The sequence below is a fragment of the Aethalodelphis obliquidens genome, unplaced genomic scaffold, assembly GCF_003676395.1.
Source record: "Aethalodelphis obliquidens isolate GAN/ISIS:26980383/991018 unplaced genomic scaffold, ASM367639v1 scaffold18, whole genome shotgun sequence".
Classification (NCBI taxonomy): domain Eukaryota; kingdom Metazoa; phylum Chordata; class Mammalia; order Artiodactyla; family Delphinidae; genus Aethalodelphis; species Aethalodelphis obliquidens.
The window spans coordinates 4,706,902-4,721,651 of NW_020837962.1; the positions used below are offsets into that span (position 1 = coordinate 4,706,902).

The following is a 14,750-nucleotide window of genomic DNA, read 5'->3' on the forward strand; positions in this document are numbered from 1 at the left end:
AGCAATCAACACAGTAGCTAGTACACAGTAGACAACCAATGGTGGTTAATTATATGAAGTGGAACATGGCTTGGAGCCAAAGGGAAGACAGTTATCATGGCAAGAGGAGAGAGTGTATATAGCGGGATGGGGCAATCAGGGAGGGCTTCCCAGAGGAAGGGGTCCTGAAGCCAGACCTTGAAAGATGGGGGTGGGGGTAGATTCTGAGAGGTGAAAAGTGTAGGGCTTTCTGGGTAGTGGGGACAGAGTGAGGAGAGGTGTTTGGGAAACTCTTAGAAATAGGTGTCTTCAGTAAAAGTTTCATGTTGGGGAAAGTTAGGACTGGATTTTATAGGCCATGGGAAGCCATAAAAGGCTTCTGAGTGAGGAATGGAGTGAGGGCATAAATGGTGATAATGATGATGATGATGATAAATATGATGATGATGGTGTTGATGGCAGTGGTGGGGTGGTAACACTTACTGAATGCTTACTCTTCTCAAATTCCTGCTCTAAACACTTTACGCACAGAAACTTATTCAATCCTCACAGTGATCCCGTGAGGCAGGTGTGATTATTATTCCCATTTTATGGGAATGGAAGCCAATGTAATACTTCAGGGTGCCTCAGATGACTGCATGCCCAGGACCAGAGACTTCAGGAACAGACTCGGGTGAAGCTGCCTCCTCCACTTGCTCCCACTTCCTGTGTAGATGCCCCTAAGGGGAAAAAGCCCCCAAATCCTAAGTGATTTGGGAAAAAGCCCAACTCATTCATTACTGCCTCCAGTTGTGAGGAAATGTGAATACTCTCAGCCCTAAACATTTCTGCTTCTCCCAAGTAAATTCCCAGGAAGGGAAGGAAGCAGGCAGGTTCTCAGTTCTGTAATCTTTGAGACACATACAGTTACTGCTCCTCTCCATTTTCTGCCCTTGTATGATGCTGGATTAACTATGTGTTGGGGAATGTCTAGCCATGTTCATGCCAGACCTCCTAAGTGATGTGATTCTTGGGATGCCAGGAAAAGGGCCACTAAGAACATCTGTGCAGGTTGTTCACTGTACAGGATGCCCAGAAAAAAGGGCAAATGGGGGCAGGAATCCAGCCTTCACTTTGATAGCCAAGATGTTACATCTTAATGGAGGCTGCATCCTCTAGAAGAAGGGGCATCTTTTTCTAATTCAACAAAGCCTCTGTATGAGACAGTGGTGAACCTGGTAAGGAGGGATCCTTCACCCCCCACAAAAAACAACAGAAACACCTCTCCCCAGAGAGTCCCAAAGAGTTCTGCCCTTGTCTGAAAACTGTAGGTCTTTTTCAAGCTGCCAACCAGCCTCTCAGCTTGAGCCTTACCAAACCTCCCCACTCTAGATACCTTCCCTCTTGTGGTGAAAAATAAGGACTTTGAATTTCAGACCTACCCATTACTATCTCTAATGCAGCCTTGGGTAGATTCTTTATCTCTCTAAACCTCAATTTCCTCATCTGTAAAATGAAGATACTAATAGTACTTACTTCCTTTGTTTTTGTAAGATTTCAATATGATAACACATGCACAGTGGCTTGCAGGCTACAAGTGCCCCCCAAAGGTAGTTATTACAAATACTAGAGTAGTTTAGCTTAGGAGCTGAGGAGAAAGGGAGGGAGGGAGGGGCATATGATATGGGCTTTGTGGGAAGGAAAGAAGAGCAACAAATAGAAAAATGTATAGAAATGGAGGCAGAAGATGGAAAAGTGAGATTTGTTTGCCTGGTGTTCATTGGTGAAGGGCTCTATTTCCCTACCTTTCTCCATCTCCCTTCTTTCCCCGATTCTCTGTCCTTTTAGCCCTCGCTCCCCATCCCCCCTTGCCCCGATTTCTGAGGGAGGGCCTGGAGGCTCCTGGTGAATGGGTGAGATTAACAAAACAGATAAAAGAATCTCTTCCCTCAATTGTCCTTTTTCTGGGTTCATAATGCTTCCTCACCGATATTGGCATAAGCCTCCCTGGTCTCTTCATCACCTTCCATATCACACAACAGCCTGCTGAACTGTTCGCAGTTGATGGTGTCCGTATCAGGTTCTGGGAGGAAAAGCCACTTGGATGAAGCAGGAAAGATCTGGGAAGAGGGCTGGTGGGGAAGGAGGGAGAGGCAGGGCGGGCTGGGAGATATTTCCATTAGGAGCCAGAGTGGCAGGGAGTTGGAGCTGTCCGTGGTGCTGACCGGAATTCCACAGCCAGGGCTTCCCCTGGTTGCCATCTCTACTGCAGGCAGAGGGGTGGGGAGGGACATGGAAGGGGCCAGAGGGAGGAGAACCCACCTGAGCAGAGCTCTAGCTCTTCTTCTCCAGCCAGGTCCATCCGGTCATAGAGGTGGTAGAGATGCAAAGGGTCAGCATTGCTGTTGAGAAGCTCCAGGTACCCACCTTCTAGAGGCCCCAACTCCATGGTTGTGTGCTGTCCACTGCCTGGAAGGGAGACGCACTCAGTTAGCTCATGGGGTGTTGGAAAGATGCAGGGAATTAACACCTATCACAGTCTCCAGCTGGGTCTCTTGGTGAAGGCCAGGGTTGGCAGAAGCCAAAGAAAGTGAGCAAAGGTTCTCATTCAGCACCTCTTATGTGCTCAGGGCAGTGGGGAGAAGCAGCCCTATGTCCTTCCTCCACAGAACCTACAGTCACACTGGGAAGATGCCCATGACACAGAAAAGGGAACTGGAGAAGTGTAGATTCAAGACCTCTCATACCTGGGAGCCAGGAGACCTAAGTTCTGCTGCTGGCACTACCACGAATGACAACAGCTAAGATGTACAGAGCACCTACTATGTGCCAGACACGTGGTCTAGCACATTTAATCCTCACATCAACAACCATATGAGGTAGGTACTATTACTAACCTCATTTTACACATGAGTAAACTGAGGCTCGTAGAGGTGAAGTGACCTGCATAAGTTAACCCAAGCCCAACCAAGATTTAGTTCTGGGCATTCTGATTCATGGACCTGCACATAAGTGTTATGCTCTCCTGCCTTGGATGACCTCAAGCAAGTCTGTGCTCCTCTCCATGCTTCAGTTTCCTAATCTGTAAATTGAAAGAGTTGGGGCATATTTCCTCTAATATCTTTCATTATTAATTGTTGGAGGACATATCAGATGCCTTAGGTTCTACTTCATTTAATCTTCAAAACAACCCTGGCTGTATCCACACAAAAACTTGTATACAAATGTGCATAAAAACATACTTCATAATACCCAAAAAATGGAAACAGTTCAAATGCCCATCAATGGATAAATGGATAAACAAAATGTGGTATAGCCATACAGTGGAATAGTACTCAGACATAAAAAGGAAGAAAGTACTGATACATGCTTCAACATGGATGAAATTTGAAAACATCCTGATACGTGAAAGAAGCCAGACACAAAGGCACATCTTGTATGATTCCATTTATATGAAATATACAGAACAGACAAATCTTTGGAGATAGAAAGTAAATTCGTAGTTGGCTACAGTGGAGGGAGAATCGTGGAGGGAAATGGGGAACCATTGCTCGTGGGTATGAGGTTCCTTCTGGGGGAACGATGAAGTGTTCTAAAGTTGGCTGAGGGTTGGTTGCACAACTGTGTGAATGTACCAAAAAGGCCATTGAATTGTACCCTTTAAATGAGTGAATTGTCTGACATTTGAATTATATCCCAATAAAGCTGTTAAAGCAAAACAAAACACTGGCACTGGGAGGTAGGCATTATGGTCTCCCTTTTGCAGACGAGCAGCGTGAGGCTCAGAGAGGCTAACAGCCCCCTGACGTGCAGCTCTTGCTGGCTACAGCCAGTGTGAAGCTGCATCTGCGTGGCTCCAATGACCCCGCCCTACTCTCTAGTGCAGGGAGTCTGTGATTCCATGGTCTGTTCATTTCCTGTTGCTACTGCAACAAAGTACCACAAGCCTAGTAGCTTGAAGCAACTGAGTCTTATGCCCTCACAGTTCTGGAGGCCAGAAGTCGAAAATCAAGGTGCAGGCAGGGCCGTGGTCCCTCTGGAGGCTCCAGGGGAGAATCCTCCCTTGCCTCTTCCATCTTTGGGAATTGATGGCATTCCTTGACTTGTGACCTTGTGGCCACATCACTCCATTCTCTGCCTTAGTGGTCACATCACCTCCTAATCTTCTGCCTTTCCCTTAAGTGGACATTGATTTAGGGCCCACCCAGATAATCCAGGATATTAGTTCAAGATCCTTAACTTAATTACATCTGCAAAGACCTTTTTTTCCCCACATAAGGTAGCATTCAAGGTTCCAGGGATTTGATGTGGACATATCTTTGGCGGGGGGCGGGCACTATTCAACCCGCTATACTTGGGATGCAGATACATGCTGGAAAGAATCAAAAGAAGCTTCTTGGAGAAGGTGAGAAGAGAGCTGGCCAGAGGATCTAAGACAGCCTTCTGAGTGCCCAGCCTGGGCCAGAATAAAATGAAACTGAAGCAGGGAAATGTTGTGAGAAAACACACACGCACAACTTACCACCACCTCCCCAGGTATTTCTTCTCCTTTCACTCATCAACAACTCTTGCTAGCTCTGGAGGGTCTCAACACAGACCCACATATCACAGAGAATGAACTTTCCAGTCCAACGAGAGGCCCTGGCCGGGGTGGACTGTTTATAATGGGTTGGGTGTGGGCTACAGGAACACAAACATAGCAGGCTTGCGTTAAAGGCCCAGGCAACCATGACTGGAGGAAGCAGAACTGAAAGATGGGGCCGCCATCTTCCGTTTCTTGGAGAGGGGCCAAGGCTGGGAGGTGCGGGGAGGGTTCCACTTCTTCCAACAAGTTGTCCTGGGAGCCAACGAAGCAATCTACTGTTCTGTCCAGGGTGGTAAGAGAAGACCTCCCTGTCCCAAATCTTGCCTGCTGCCTGCCTCCCATTTTTCAGTCTGTGGTCTTTATTGCGAGCCTACATTGTAGCCATCTGCCTTTCTCCAGACTGTGGCATCTGGGGACAAGAGCTCAGGACGAACCCCAGCAGTTCCATGAACGAAATGTGGGACTCAGTTTTCCCACAAGGTCGGCCAGGGACCTTCAAGCTCAATCTCCTTCATCCTACAGAGGAGAAGATGAGACCCTGAGAGGGGACGTACCTTGCACGAGGCCCAAGAGTCTGCCTGTGGTGGAGCCCGCACCTGATCCCCTAGCACAAGACTCCCAGTCCACGCTCTTTCCTGCCAATCAGAATATATCCAGTCAAATAAGCACCCCCATTTATCTAGGCTCAGGAATAGAGACTGGGTCCCATCACAGATGGGCAATGGAGGGAGGTACAGTGGGGAAGAGCCTGAAGAAGTCTAGCTAATTGACAAGCTCAGCTTCAAACACTGGACAGCATCACCAAATGTGATCAAATACCAGGGCAATACACTGACAGTAGAGAAAGAAGGCAACTCCTTTGAGCTTTTGGAGTCAAACTGCCTGACTCTGAAACCACTCCTATCTACCAACTCACCACAACCTGGGTTTTTTTAATCTAATTTTTTAAATCTTTTTAATCTCATTTTTTAAATCTCTTGAAGCCTCAGTTTCCTCATCTTTATTTTTATTTTTTGGCCACGTGCACGGCTTGCAGGATCTTAGTTCCCTGACCAGGGATTGAACCCAGGCCCCCTGCAGTGGAAGCACAGAGTCTTAACCACTGGACCACCAGGGAATTCCCTCAGTTTCCTCATCTGTAAAATGGGAATAATAATACTTGGTAGCTCATAAGGCTTAGGTGAGTTAATTCATGTAGAGCCCTTAGGGAGGTGACCGTCACTTAGTAAGTGCTTAATGAATGGAAGCATAGAACAGCGTCCAGCACACACTTGATGAGCACAACGTGGGTGATAGTCCTTATTATTATTATTAATTCACCTCTTACCTCTGTGAGACTGATAGAGGGATCCTTTCTCTTCCATTCCTGCGTTACCACATTGTGAAGCCAAGCTTTCTGTTCTTTTGCATAAGGAGACCCCGCAACCTCCACAGGAACAAGCAAGCCCCAGAGGCAGCAGTGCAACCTGGAAAGTCTGCTCTCAGACACCCCCAACATATGCCTCAGCACCTTCCTGCATCTCCAAGACAAAGCATGCATCTTACACATTTCCTCTTGACTAGACAAAGATTTGCAGCTCACAACAGACTTCTGCCTCTAGCCCCCAATCTGAGCTCACAAAGAGCCCTAGGGAGAAGGCATGTGGAGTATTGTGCCTATTTGACCAAGGAGGATACTCAGACACCTCGCTGAAATGGCCTGTCCAAGGTCACCTGGTTGGAGAACTTGAGTTTGAATCCTGGCTGGGAAACCTTAGGCAAGTGACTTAACCTCTCTGAATATCAGCTTTCCCACCACTAGATTGGGATAATGATACTTACCTTGTGGGACCATCAAAAGGCCAAGAAGGGCTCTGTGTGGTGTGCCAGGCACACAGGAGGCCCACGGTCAAAGGAAGTCCATTATATTGGGAGCCTGAGAATCTAGGCTTGCAGTTTAGAGCTCCCCGAAGTACCATAGCGCCTCCCATTCATGCCAAAATCAACTTGGCCTGGGACCTCCCGGGGTTCCCACAACCATGTTTCCTGTGTCTCTAGATGCTTAGGAAGTGCTTCAGAGCCTCCTAACTGGACTCTTTCCTCCTCCTGCAATTCCAGAGCAGGCTGGAGGCAGAGAGCCCTGACCGCCTCACTGCAGAGGAGCGAGTCCCTGTCAGCTGCCCCAGCACAGGACAGATCCTACAGCCAAGGAGCCCTTGAGTGCAAGAACCCTTCCTCTAGCTCACCTACCCCCGGGCTCCAGCATGTGCCAGTCTCTCTCCATCAGTAGGACTGATGGTGCCTAGCTAGAATACATAGGTGCCCTCTGAGTGCCAGGTACCAAACAACATGATTTATAGACATTATCCCGTTTAGCTGAACTCACACATTAGCTATTTGTATTTCCATTTCTCAGATGAAGAAACAGGCTCAAAGAGAAGAGTAATGAGCTGGGATCTGAAGCAGCTGCCTGGCACCAAGGCTCAGCTTCTTCCAGGCTCCGGCCCCCTGGCCACCCTGGGGAGGTGCCTTCGCCCGGAGCGAGGAGGCATGGGTGGCAAGACAAGTTCTCCTTTTGAGGAGCTGTCTGGGGTGCAGCAGAGGAGTGGGCTGTGCCTTTCTGGTAAGTGGGCAGTATTTTTAGAAGGTTCTCTTTGGACCCGCCCTTCCCCCTGGGCCACCACCTTCCACATCCAACTTGAGAAAAAGTTCTTAATCCTTTTGCCACCAAAAGTCCCTTTTGGGGTTTGTTTCCATCCCCATTTCACACTACACTGCAGGTTTTGAAAGCACATACACACCAAAATCGTTTTTGAAATAAAGGTTCATTCCTCTCTCCCCTGAGGGAAATCAAGTATTACCAGAATGTTCTAGCTCAGACCTTGATATTCAGTTTCTGCAGCCTTTCTGTGCTCCGTCTCTGCTGGGGAGAGTCTTTTGTGTCCGGGGTTGTGCTGGACGCTCTCTATTTATCATCTTGTTTCAATTGTCACAATAGTTCTGGGAGATTGGTATTATTGTACACATTGTACAGATGATGACAGTGAGGTTAGGCTCAGTTATCAGCTGCTTTCTTCCCAGAGAGGGGGGTGTATCCTTGAAGGTCTGAGGAGGCATTCAGAGGGAGAAGGGGACTCCTTTGCTACCCCAAAGCCTTCAGCACTGCTATGCACTGTGATGAAAGAGCATGAGAAGAAATACTTCCCTACTTGTTGACTGGGATCTTCTCCTGAGGAAGGAATGGAAAATCTCTGAACCATGTGTCTAGAGACATGGGTTTGAGTTCCAGCTCTGCCTTTGATCTTGAATACCATTCTCTACCCTTACGAGCTTTAGTTTCACCAACTGGGTGTGGGAGCCCACTCAGATGAGGCATTTGGGGATTCTAGATTCCTCATTGCCTATCGGCTTTCCCCCCTGCCTTTCCCCAAAGGCCCCCTAACACCACTCTGCTCCCCAACTTCATGACAAGCTGCTTCCGCAGGCCACATGGTGGCCAGAAGCCAGGAGCCCAGGGTTACTTATCTACCACAACCAGCCCCCAGTCAGCAACCCTGTGGATCAAACAAGTTCCTCTTTGCTTCTTGCACCCTGTAGCCCTCCAGATAAACTCAACAAGACACCTTGCACTTTTTTTCTCTCCAAACCTATAAAACAATGATTTACTGAGCATCCCCTGTAAGAAAGTCACTGGGCTCAGTTCTCCGGGGGCCCTAGAGAGGTTTAAAACATAGCTCCTGACAAGAAGCTTGCAGTGTAGACCCGGATGATATCTTAGAAAAGAGACAAAATGTGTTGATAATGGTACAGTGGTTAAGAGTGTGTTGGGGGGCTTCCCTGGTGGCGCAGTGGTTGAGAGTCCGCCTGCCGATGCAGGGGACATGAGTTCGTGCCCCGGTCCGGGAAGATCCCACATGCCACAGAGCGGCTGGGCCCGTGAGCCATGGCCGCTGAGCCTGCACGTCCGGAGCCTGTGCTCCGCAGCGGGAGAGGCTGCAACAGTGAGAGGCCCGCGTATGCAAGAAAGAAAAAAAAAAAGAGTGTGAGCTCTGGGTTCAAATTACAGTTCCACACTAACTGTTAGACCTCAGATAAGTTATTCAGCCTCTCTGAGTTGTGGAATCTATTGCCTTTAGGTGGCATAGTGTCAATCTCAGTAGGTTGCTATGACTTGCTTAAAGCGACATAGCCAAGAAGTGCTACTAAGATGTAAGTTCCAGAATGAGAGCAGCAAGGTGTCACTTGCCACTGTACAACTGGCAAAAATTAGAAAGCTGGGCAACACCAAGGGGTTGGTGGGAGTGGATGTGTGTGGCCACCTGCAGAACAGCCTGGTACCACTTAGAATACCTAAGGATGCAGAGATCCTACAACCCAGTGATTCAATTCTTGGGTATATACATACCAAAGAAATGCTCCCCCAGCTCCACAAGGACACCCATCTGAAGTTGCTCACTGCTGTGCTATTTGTGGTGACCAGGAGTTGGAGGCCACCTGGGTGTCTATTGCTAGGGGAAGGACAGTACAAAGCAGCTGCTGCAATCTGTAGAGGATGGTGCAATAATTAGAAGCAACAGACCAAATGAACATGGAGGTGGATCTTAATAACATAGTACAGGGACTTCCCTGGCAGTCCAGTGGTTAGGACTCTTCCTTCCGGTGCAGGGGGTGTGGATACAATCCTTGGCTGGGGAGCTGGGATCCCACATGCCTCGTGGCCAAAAAACCAAAACATAAAACAGAAGCAATATTGTAACAAATTCAATAAAGATGTTAAAAATGCCACATCCAAAACAAATCTTAAAAAAAATATAACATAGTACAGAGTGAAAAAGTAAGAAGCAGAATGAGCTCTGATAGCCCAATTCTAGATGTGCAGAGTGACATACAGGCACATAAAAAAAGCAACACGTATTTAAGAAGAACACATGCAAACAAAAGGATACACCCTGAGTGCATTCGAATGGGTGCCCAGAAAGAGGAAAGAGAATGGGGGAAATGGAAATTAACTAAGAGAGATGCCTCACGTGGACCAAAGATCATAGTGTACTGCGAATTGAGATATGAAGTTAACTGAAGATTGAAAGGCTCCTGAAGTTAAAAAGAAACCAAACCAAACCAAACCCAAAATGATGGAAGCCTCGTGGGGCTTCTGTGTTTCTGTGGCTCACCAAAAGAGGCCTGACACATGTAGATGCTCAAAAAGGAAGAAAACTGCACTCTTGCCACCCTGTAGGCTGTCCAGGGATGGGGGGATTTGGGCCCAGGAGCCCCCAGTCCTGGGGGAGGAGATGAGAACGTGCAGGACTTGGAGATGAACAGGGAAAGGTGGGCACCATCTGTAGAGGAGGAAGCCCTAGCACTCTGGCCCCCATTGCTGGTCCAGTAGGGGCAACCCAGGAAAATGAGGCAGAGAGGACTTCCGGAAACTGCTGGTCTCACTCAAGACTTTCACTTCCTGGAGAGGCTTGTGGAGGTCACAAGAGACAGAGTGGAGACTAAGGTATTTGGCAATGCTGAGGGGCAATGGGGCTGGAAGGCAGCTGGAGGTTCTAGTCACTTCTCCTCCAGGCGGGGAGATTGGAAGGTGTGTGTGTGTGTGTGTGTGTGTGTGTGTGTGTGTGTGTGTGTGTCTCCTATTACATCTTCCAATGTAGTAGGAGCCAGCAGACACAACAAGGAGAGGTCTTGAAATACTGTAATTGGGTGGCTTTGGTGCCTGACTCTGACCGTAGGCTCCTCCTCTGCACCAAAGGGGGATTGGCTTGGAGTGCGGATTCAAAATGAAGAGTGACTCAGGCCTACAGGCCTAGGTATTTTGTTTCCCAAGACAATTTGTGTGTGTATATGTGTGTCTTAATTACCATCGCAGTGTCTCCATATAGAATATACAATTAATTGTTGCCAAAGACCCCACTGCTCCCTATTGCATTCTGCTGGGTCCCATTGGGCACAGTTACGGCCCCTTAGGTATTTGGGTTTGCAACTGTTGGCCTGCAGGCCTTCTAAGGTCATGTCTATCTCTGATCTGCTGGAAATGGGATGGATGGGTGATTGGGGAAGGGAAAGGCAGGGCTGAATTCTGTCCTGCCCCATGGTGGGATTGGGACGCACATGAGGGTGTCTTCCAAAAGAAAGGCTTGGAGGGGACTGGCCCTGAGTGCCCAAACTGGCCAGTTCCACAAAGCAAGGAGCAGGAAGCATGGGAGTTGTGGTATCTGGGGTGCTGGGTATGTTTCCCCAGCTCTGGCACCAGCTCAGACTGAAAAGGGATTAGGAAATAAGCTGTCTGGGAACCACAGGGCACAAAGAGTTATTCCCCATTGGACCTAGCCTGCTGCTTCACCTCGCCCTCCTCAGTTCCAGCCCCCTCAAGGATCTTGGCATTTCCATCATAGCTCTCCAGCCTCTCTGGGCTGAGACTAGCCTGTTCCCGGATAAAGGGGTCTCAGAGCAGGAAAGCTGGAAATGGAAGCAGGATGGGCTCCACTCCTCTCCACAGAGCTTCTCAGCAGTTGGAGTGAGGGCAGAGGAAATGGACTGATGCAGCTACGGATCGCTGAGTTTACAACAGACTGGTGAGACAGGATCCACACAGGGAGTCGTGAGACCTGAGATCTGCGCCCTGCTCTGCACCTGACAGGCTATGTGACCCTGGGCAAGCCCCTTTCCCTCTCTGGTCCCCAGCGGCCTCATCTGTTAAATAAGAATGTCATGCTAGAACAGCGGCTTTCAAATGAAATTGTACAAGGAGCCCAAATCCCAGAACAGGTGATAATGGAGCTATTCAATTAAAGGGGATGGGGTTGAGGTGGGGGTGGGGAAGCAGAACCCACCCCTCCCCAAAAGGGCCTGCACAGAAGACAGTAAAAAAGACAACTCCAGATGACAGTTTAAGCCTTGGCCACCAGATGCTCTCTGATTTGACAATTTCAAAAAAAAAAATGTGGTAGATTCTGTGGTGTGCTACAGTCCCTTAAGGACCAACTGCTAGAGGGCAACAGGCTCACAGGTCACAGCTCAACCTCTCTGGGGGGATTTCCCTGGTGGTCCAGTGGTTAAGACTCCATGCTTGCACTGCAGGGGGCGTGGGTTCGATCCCTGGTGGGGTCACTAAGATTCTGCATGCCACGCTGTGTGGCCGAAAAAGCAAACAAACAAACAAACAAAAACAACTCAAGCTCTCTGGGAACAGCCCAAAGTCACACCCTTTTCCAATCACTGTACCCACATGCAGTGATTGCTGCCTGTAGGCATGCAAAGGTCTGGTCTGGGAGTCTCAATTTGGGATAACCCTGGCCGTCCCAGCTTCAGCCCTCCCCACGGGATCGGCTGAGACCTCTCTTTTGACTGTATTGCAGCCCAACTCCTCACTCTGCCCAATGCTGCTTCTTCCCTTTCCCCCAGGGGCCCTCTCCCCAACCTGGAGACCTCTCCCCAATAAACGTCCCATGTGCAAATCTCCACCTCTAAGTCTGCTTCCCAGGGAACCCCACCTGAGACAACTTGGCTCTGTTTTTCCTCAGGTAGGGCCTGGAAATCATACGGAAGCCCACAGAAGACCCCACAGAGACCACCTCTGAGCCCTTGGGCAAGGCACCTATCTTCTCTGGACTCCCTGGAGGACATCCACCTCATCACAACTTGGAAAATCTTGGAACTCAAACAAGACAAGCTCGGCTGCTGAGCGCAGTGCCTGTAAATGGCACAGTTACTGGGGCTGAGGGGCCTGACGGGCCTGGGGGGAGGGGGAGGGGAGGAGGGCGGAGACAGCTGGAAGAGCTGCAGCCAGGGGAGGAGGGGGCCCCAGCGCTTGACCAGAACGCAAGCCTCCCTGACCTCCGCGTGGCCTTCCCTCTGCAAGCCCCAACCTTCCCAGCTGCGGTCGGTGAGCCGAAAAGGAGTCCAACAAGTTTTTCCTGGAAGAAAACCTGAGCTGGGTGCTGGAGTGCGGAATGAGGGGCTTGTGGCTGCAGTTAGCAAAGCCAGGCTCCCAAATCCAGTCCTAACCCCCAGCTTGGCCTAACACGGCACCTAAGCCTGAGGCAGGTCCTTCGCTCCGTGCTGGAGGCTCCGAGGTAAATAAATCACGTCCTAGCCCTGCCGGCCAGCATCTGATGACAGTTAGCAAGCTTGGCTGTGAATCAAAATTGCCTGAAGTGGGTGCTAAACACACGGCAGCTGGACCTCACCCCCTGAGGTTCTGACCGTAAGTCTGGGGTGGGGTCCAGAAATCTGTATTTTTACATGAGCATCGCCCCTGGGCACCCCCTCCTCCAACACACTCACATACACACACTTGCCTTGTGGTGACTGAGAACTTAGATAGGTTTTATTTCCAAGACGGCCTGAGTTTCCACTTGCCGAGAAGACATTGCCTCTCAGTTTGCATGGCTCTGTGGCTTTTCCTTCCTCCAAGGGAACCTTCCAGACCCTGCATTTCTACCACCTTTCTACTTCTCCCCAGCTGGAAACCCCAAGACTCTGCGCTTAGGTTAGGTTGGTCCCCAGTTCCTGTATTTTTGCTTCCAAAAGTCCCTCAGCAGCCATCCCCTTGACCTAGTAGCCCCATCCCCCGAGCCTAGATTGTTACAAGAGCTACTAGGTCTTTCCACTAATCCAGAGTCTTCCAAACTTCAGACATTCGCCTGCCTCCTTTACAGTTTTTTTGGTCCTATCTGCATACCACCTGTTGTAAAATTTACCCAAGCATTTCCCTTAAATTAACTTGAAAAAAACCCAAACATATTTATTTTAAAAGAAAATTTTCTAGAATTAAAAGCAGGGATGCAAATACATACTTGTCCACAAATGTTTGTAGCAGCACTATTCACGAAAGACAAAAGATGGAAACAACCCAAGTGTCCACTGACAGATGAATGGATCACAATGGAATATTATTCAGCCATAAAAAGGAATGAAGTTTTGACACATGCTGCAACATGGTTGAACCTTGAAGATGTTATGCCAAGTGAAAAAAGCCAGACACAAAAGAACAAATGTATAATTCCACTTATGTGAGTCACCTAGAGTGGTCAAACTCATAGAAACAGAAAGTGGAAGGGTGGTTGCCAGGGCCCGGGGGCAAGGGGAAAATGGGGAGTTAGTGCTTAATGGGGACAGAGTTTCAGCTTGGACCATGAAAAAGTTTGGGAGATGGATGGTGGTGACGGCTGCACAACATCGTGAATGTACTTAATGCCGTTGAATTGTACACTTAAACATGATTACCTTGCTAAATTTTGTGTTTAAAAAAGATGAAAACTTTCTTTCACTACCTTGCATGAAAAAAACCCCAAAAACAAAAACTGCAGTCTCATTTGCCATTGAAAGCAAAACAATGTTATCAAATTAATGTCAGCTGCCCTCCCACTTTGTTAAAAAGAAACATTAGTATTAGAGTGCTGTCATCATGCCTACTCACAAAAAAAGGAGGATTCAAAGAGAATCAGAAAAGCACCAATGTCCTCCCTATGAGACCCAGTGTCAATCAAGGCTTCTCTGAGAATTGTCCTTGGACCACGGATCACGTATGCGCCAAAGTCTTTGGAAACACAAGGGACGTGTGCCCAATGACGACCTCTCAGATCGTTCTAAACGATCCCTCTAGAATCTGTAAGGGTTACACCAGGCACACGTGTATTCTTTGGTGGTTTTTGCAAAGTGCTTCTGTGCAGGTCAGGAAATCATCAAGAAAGCACTCGTGTCTTATCTTATAGATGCCCCTCGGGAGGGGAAGTCAGTTACTCAGGGTGACGGATGCCAAGTCTGAAAGCCAAGTACCTAAGCTTTACCCTCTCCCTCAGGCCACTTCCCTGATAGCCCAAGACTGACCCCAGGCCTTGGAGCAGGGTCGCTGTGTTAATTTTCTGATTCTACTCTCCACAAGGTACTAGATGCCAGGTCCCAGCCATCAGACAGACTTTGCTGTATCAACAAGTCTCCCTCCGACTATCCAGGACCCGCCCTGTATTTGTGGAGGCTCACACCTCCGCCCAGGTACTGGATGGGCTCTCAGTGGACCTGGTTTCAAATCCTGGTTCCGCTAATAACTTGGCTATGTGGACTTCGACAGAACCTCCCAGGAAGTCCCCAGAGGTTTTGTAACATGGAGTAGGTACTGGGGTTGGACCTCAGTGCCTTTCAATGTATGTATGACCTCTGGACCTCTGAGATAGGAAACACACACACACACACACACACACACACACACACACACACACACACA

The 14,750-nt window shown here is 48.8% G+C and overlaps 1 protein-coding gene across 11 annotated transcripts in view; it reads right to left on the reverse strand.

The window, feature by feature from the left end:
* CIITA (class II major histocompatibility complex transactivator) overlaps positions 1-14,750 on the reverse strand; it is a 50,302-nt gene that overhangs the window by 23,542 nt on the left and 12,010 nt on the right. For 7 of the 11 annotated variants that reach the window (XR_003435088.1, XM_027117409.1, XM_027117412.1 and 4 more), the window contains exons 2-3: positions 2,281-2,427; positions 1,946-2,041 (exon numbers count right to left, since the gene is read on the reverse strand). Coding sequence is in view for 10 of the 11 variants with exons in the window: in XM_027117409.1 (XP_026973210.1) it covers positions 1,946-2,041; positions 2,281-2,427 (243 nt within the window). In the remaining variant the exon portion in view is untranslated. Of the gene's footprint in view, positions 1-529; positions 657-1,945; positions 2,042-2,280; positions 2,428-4,480; positions 4,639-5,097; positions 5,179-14,750 lie in introns of those variants that run through there. The other 4 variants (XM_027117413.1, XM_027117415.1, XM_027117416.1 and 1 more) reach the window with 4 other exon arrangements.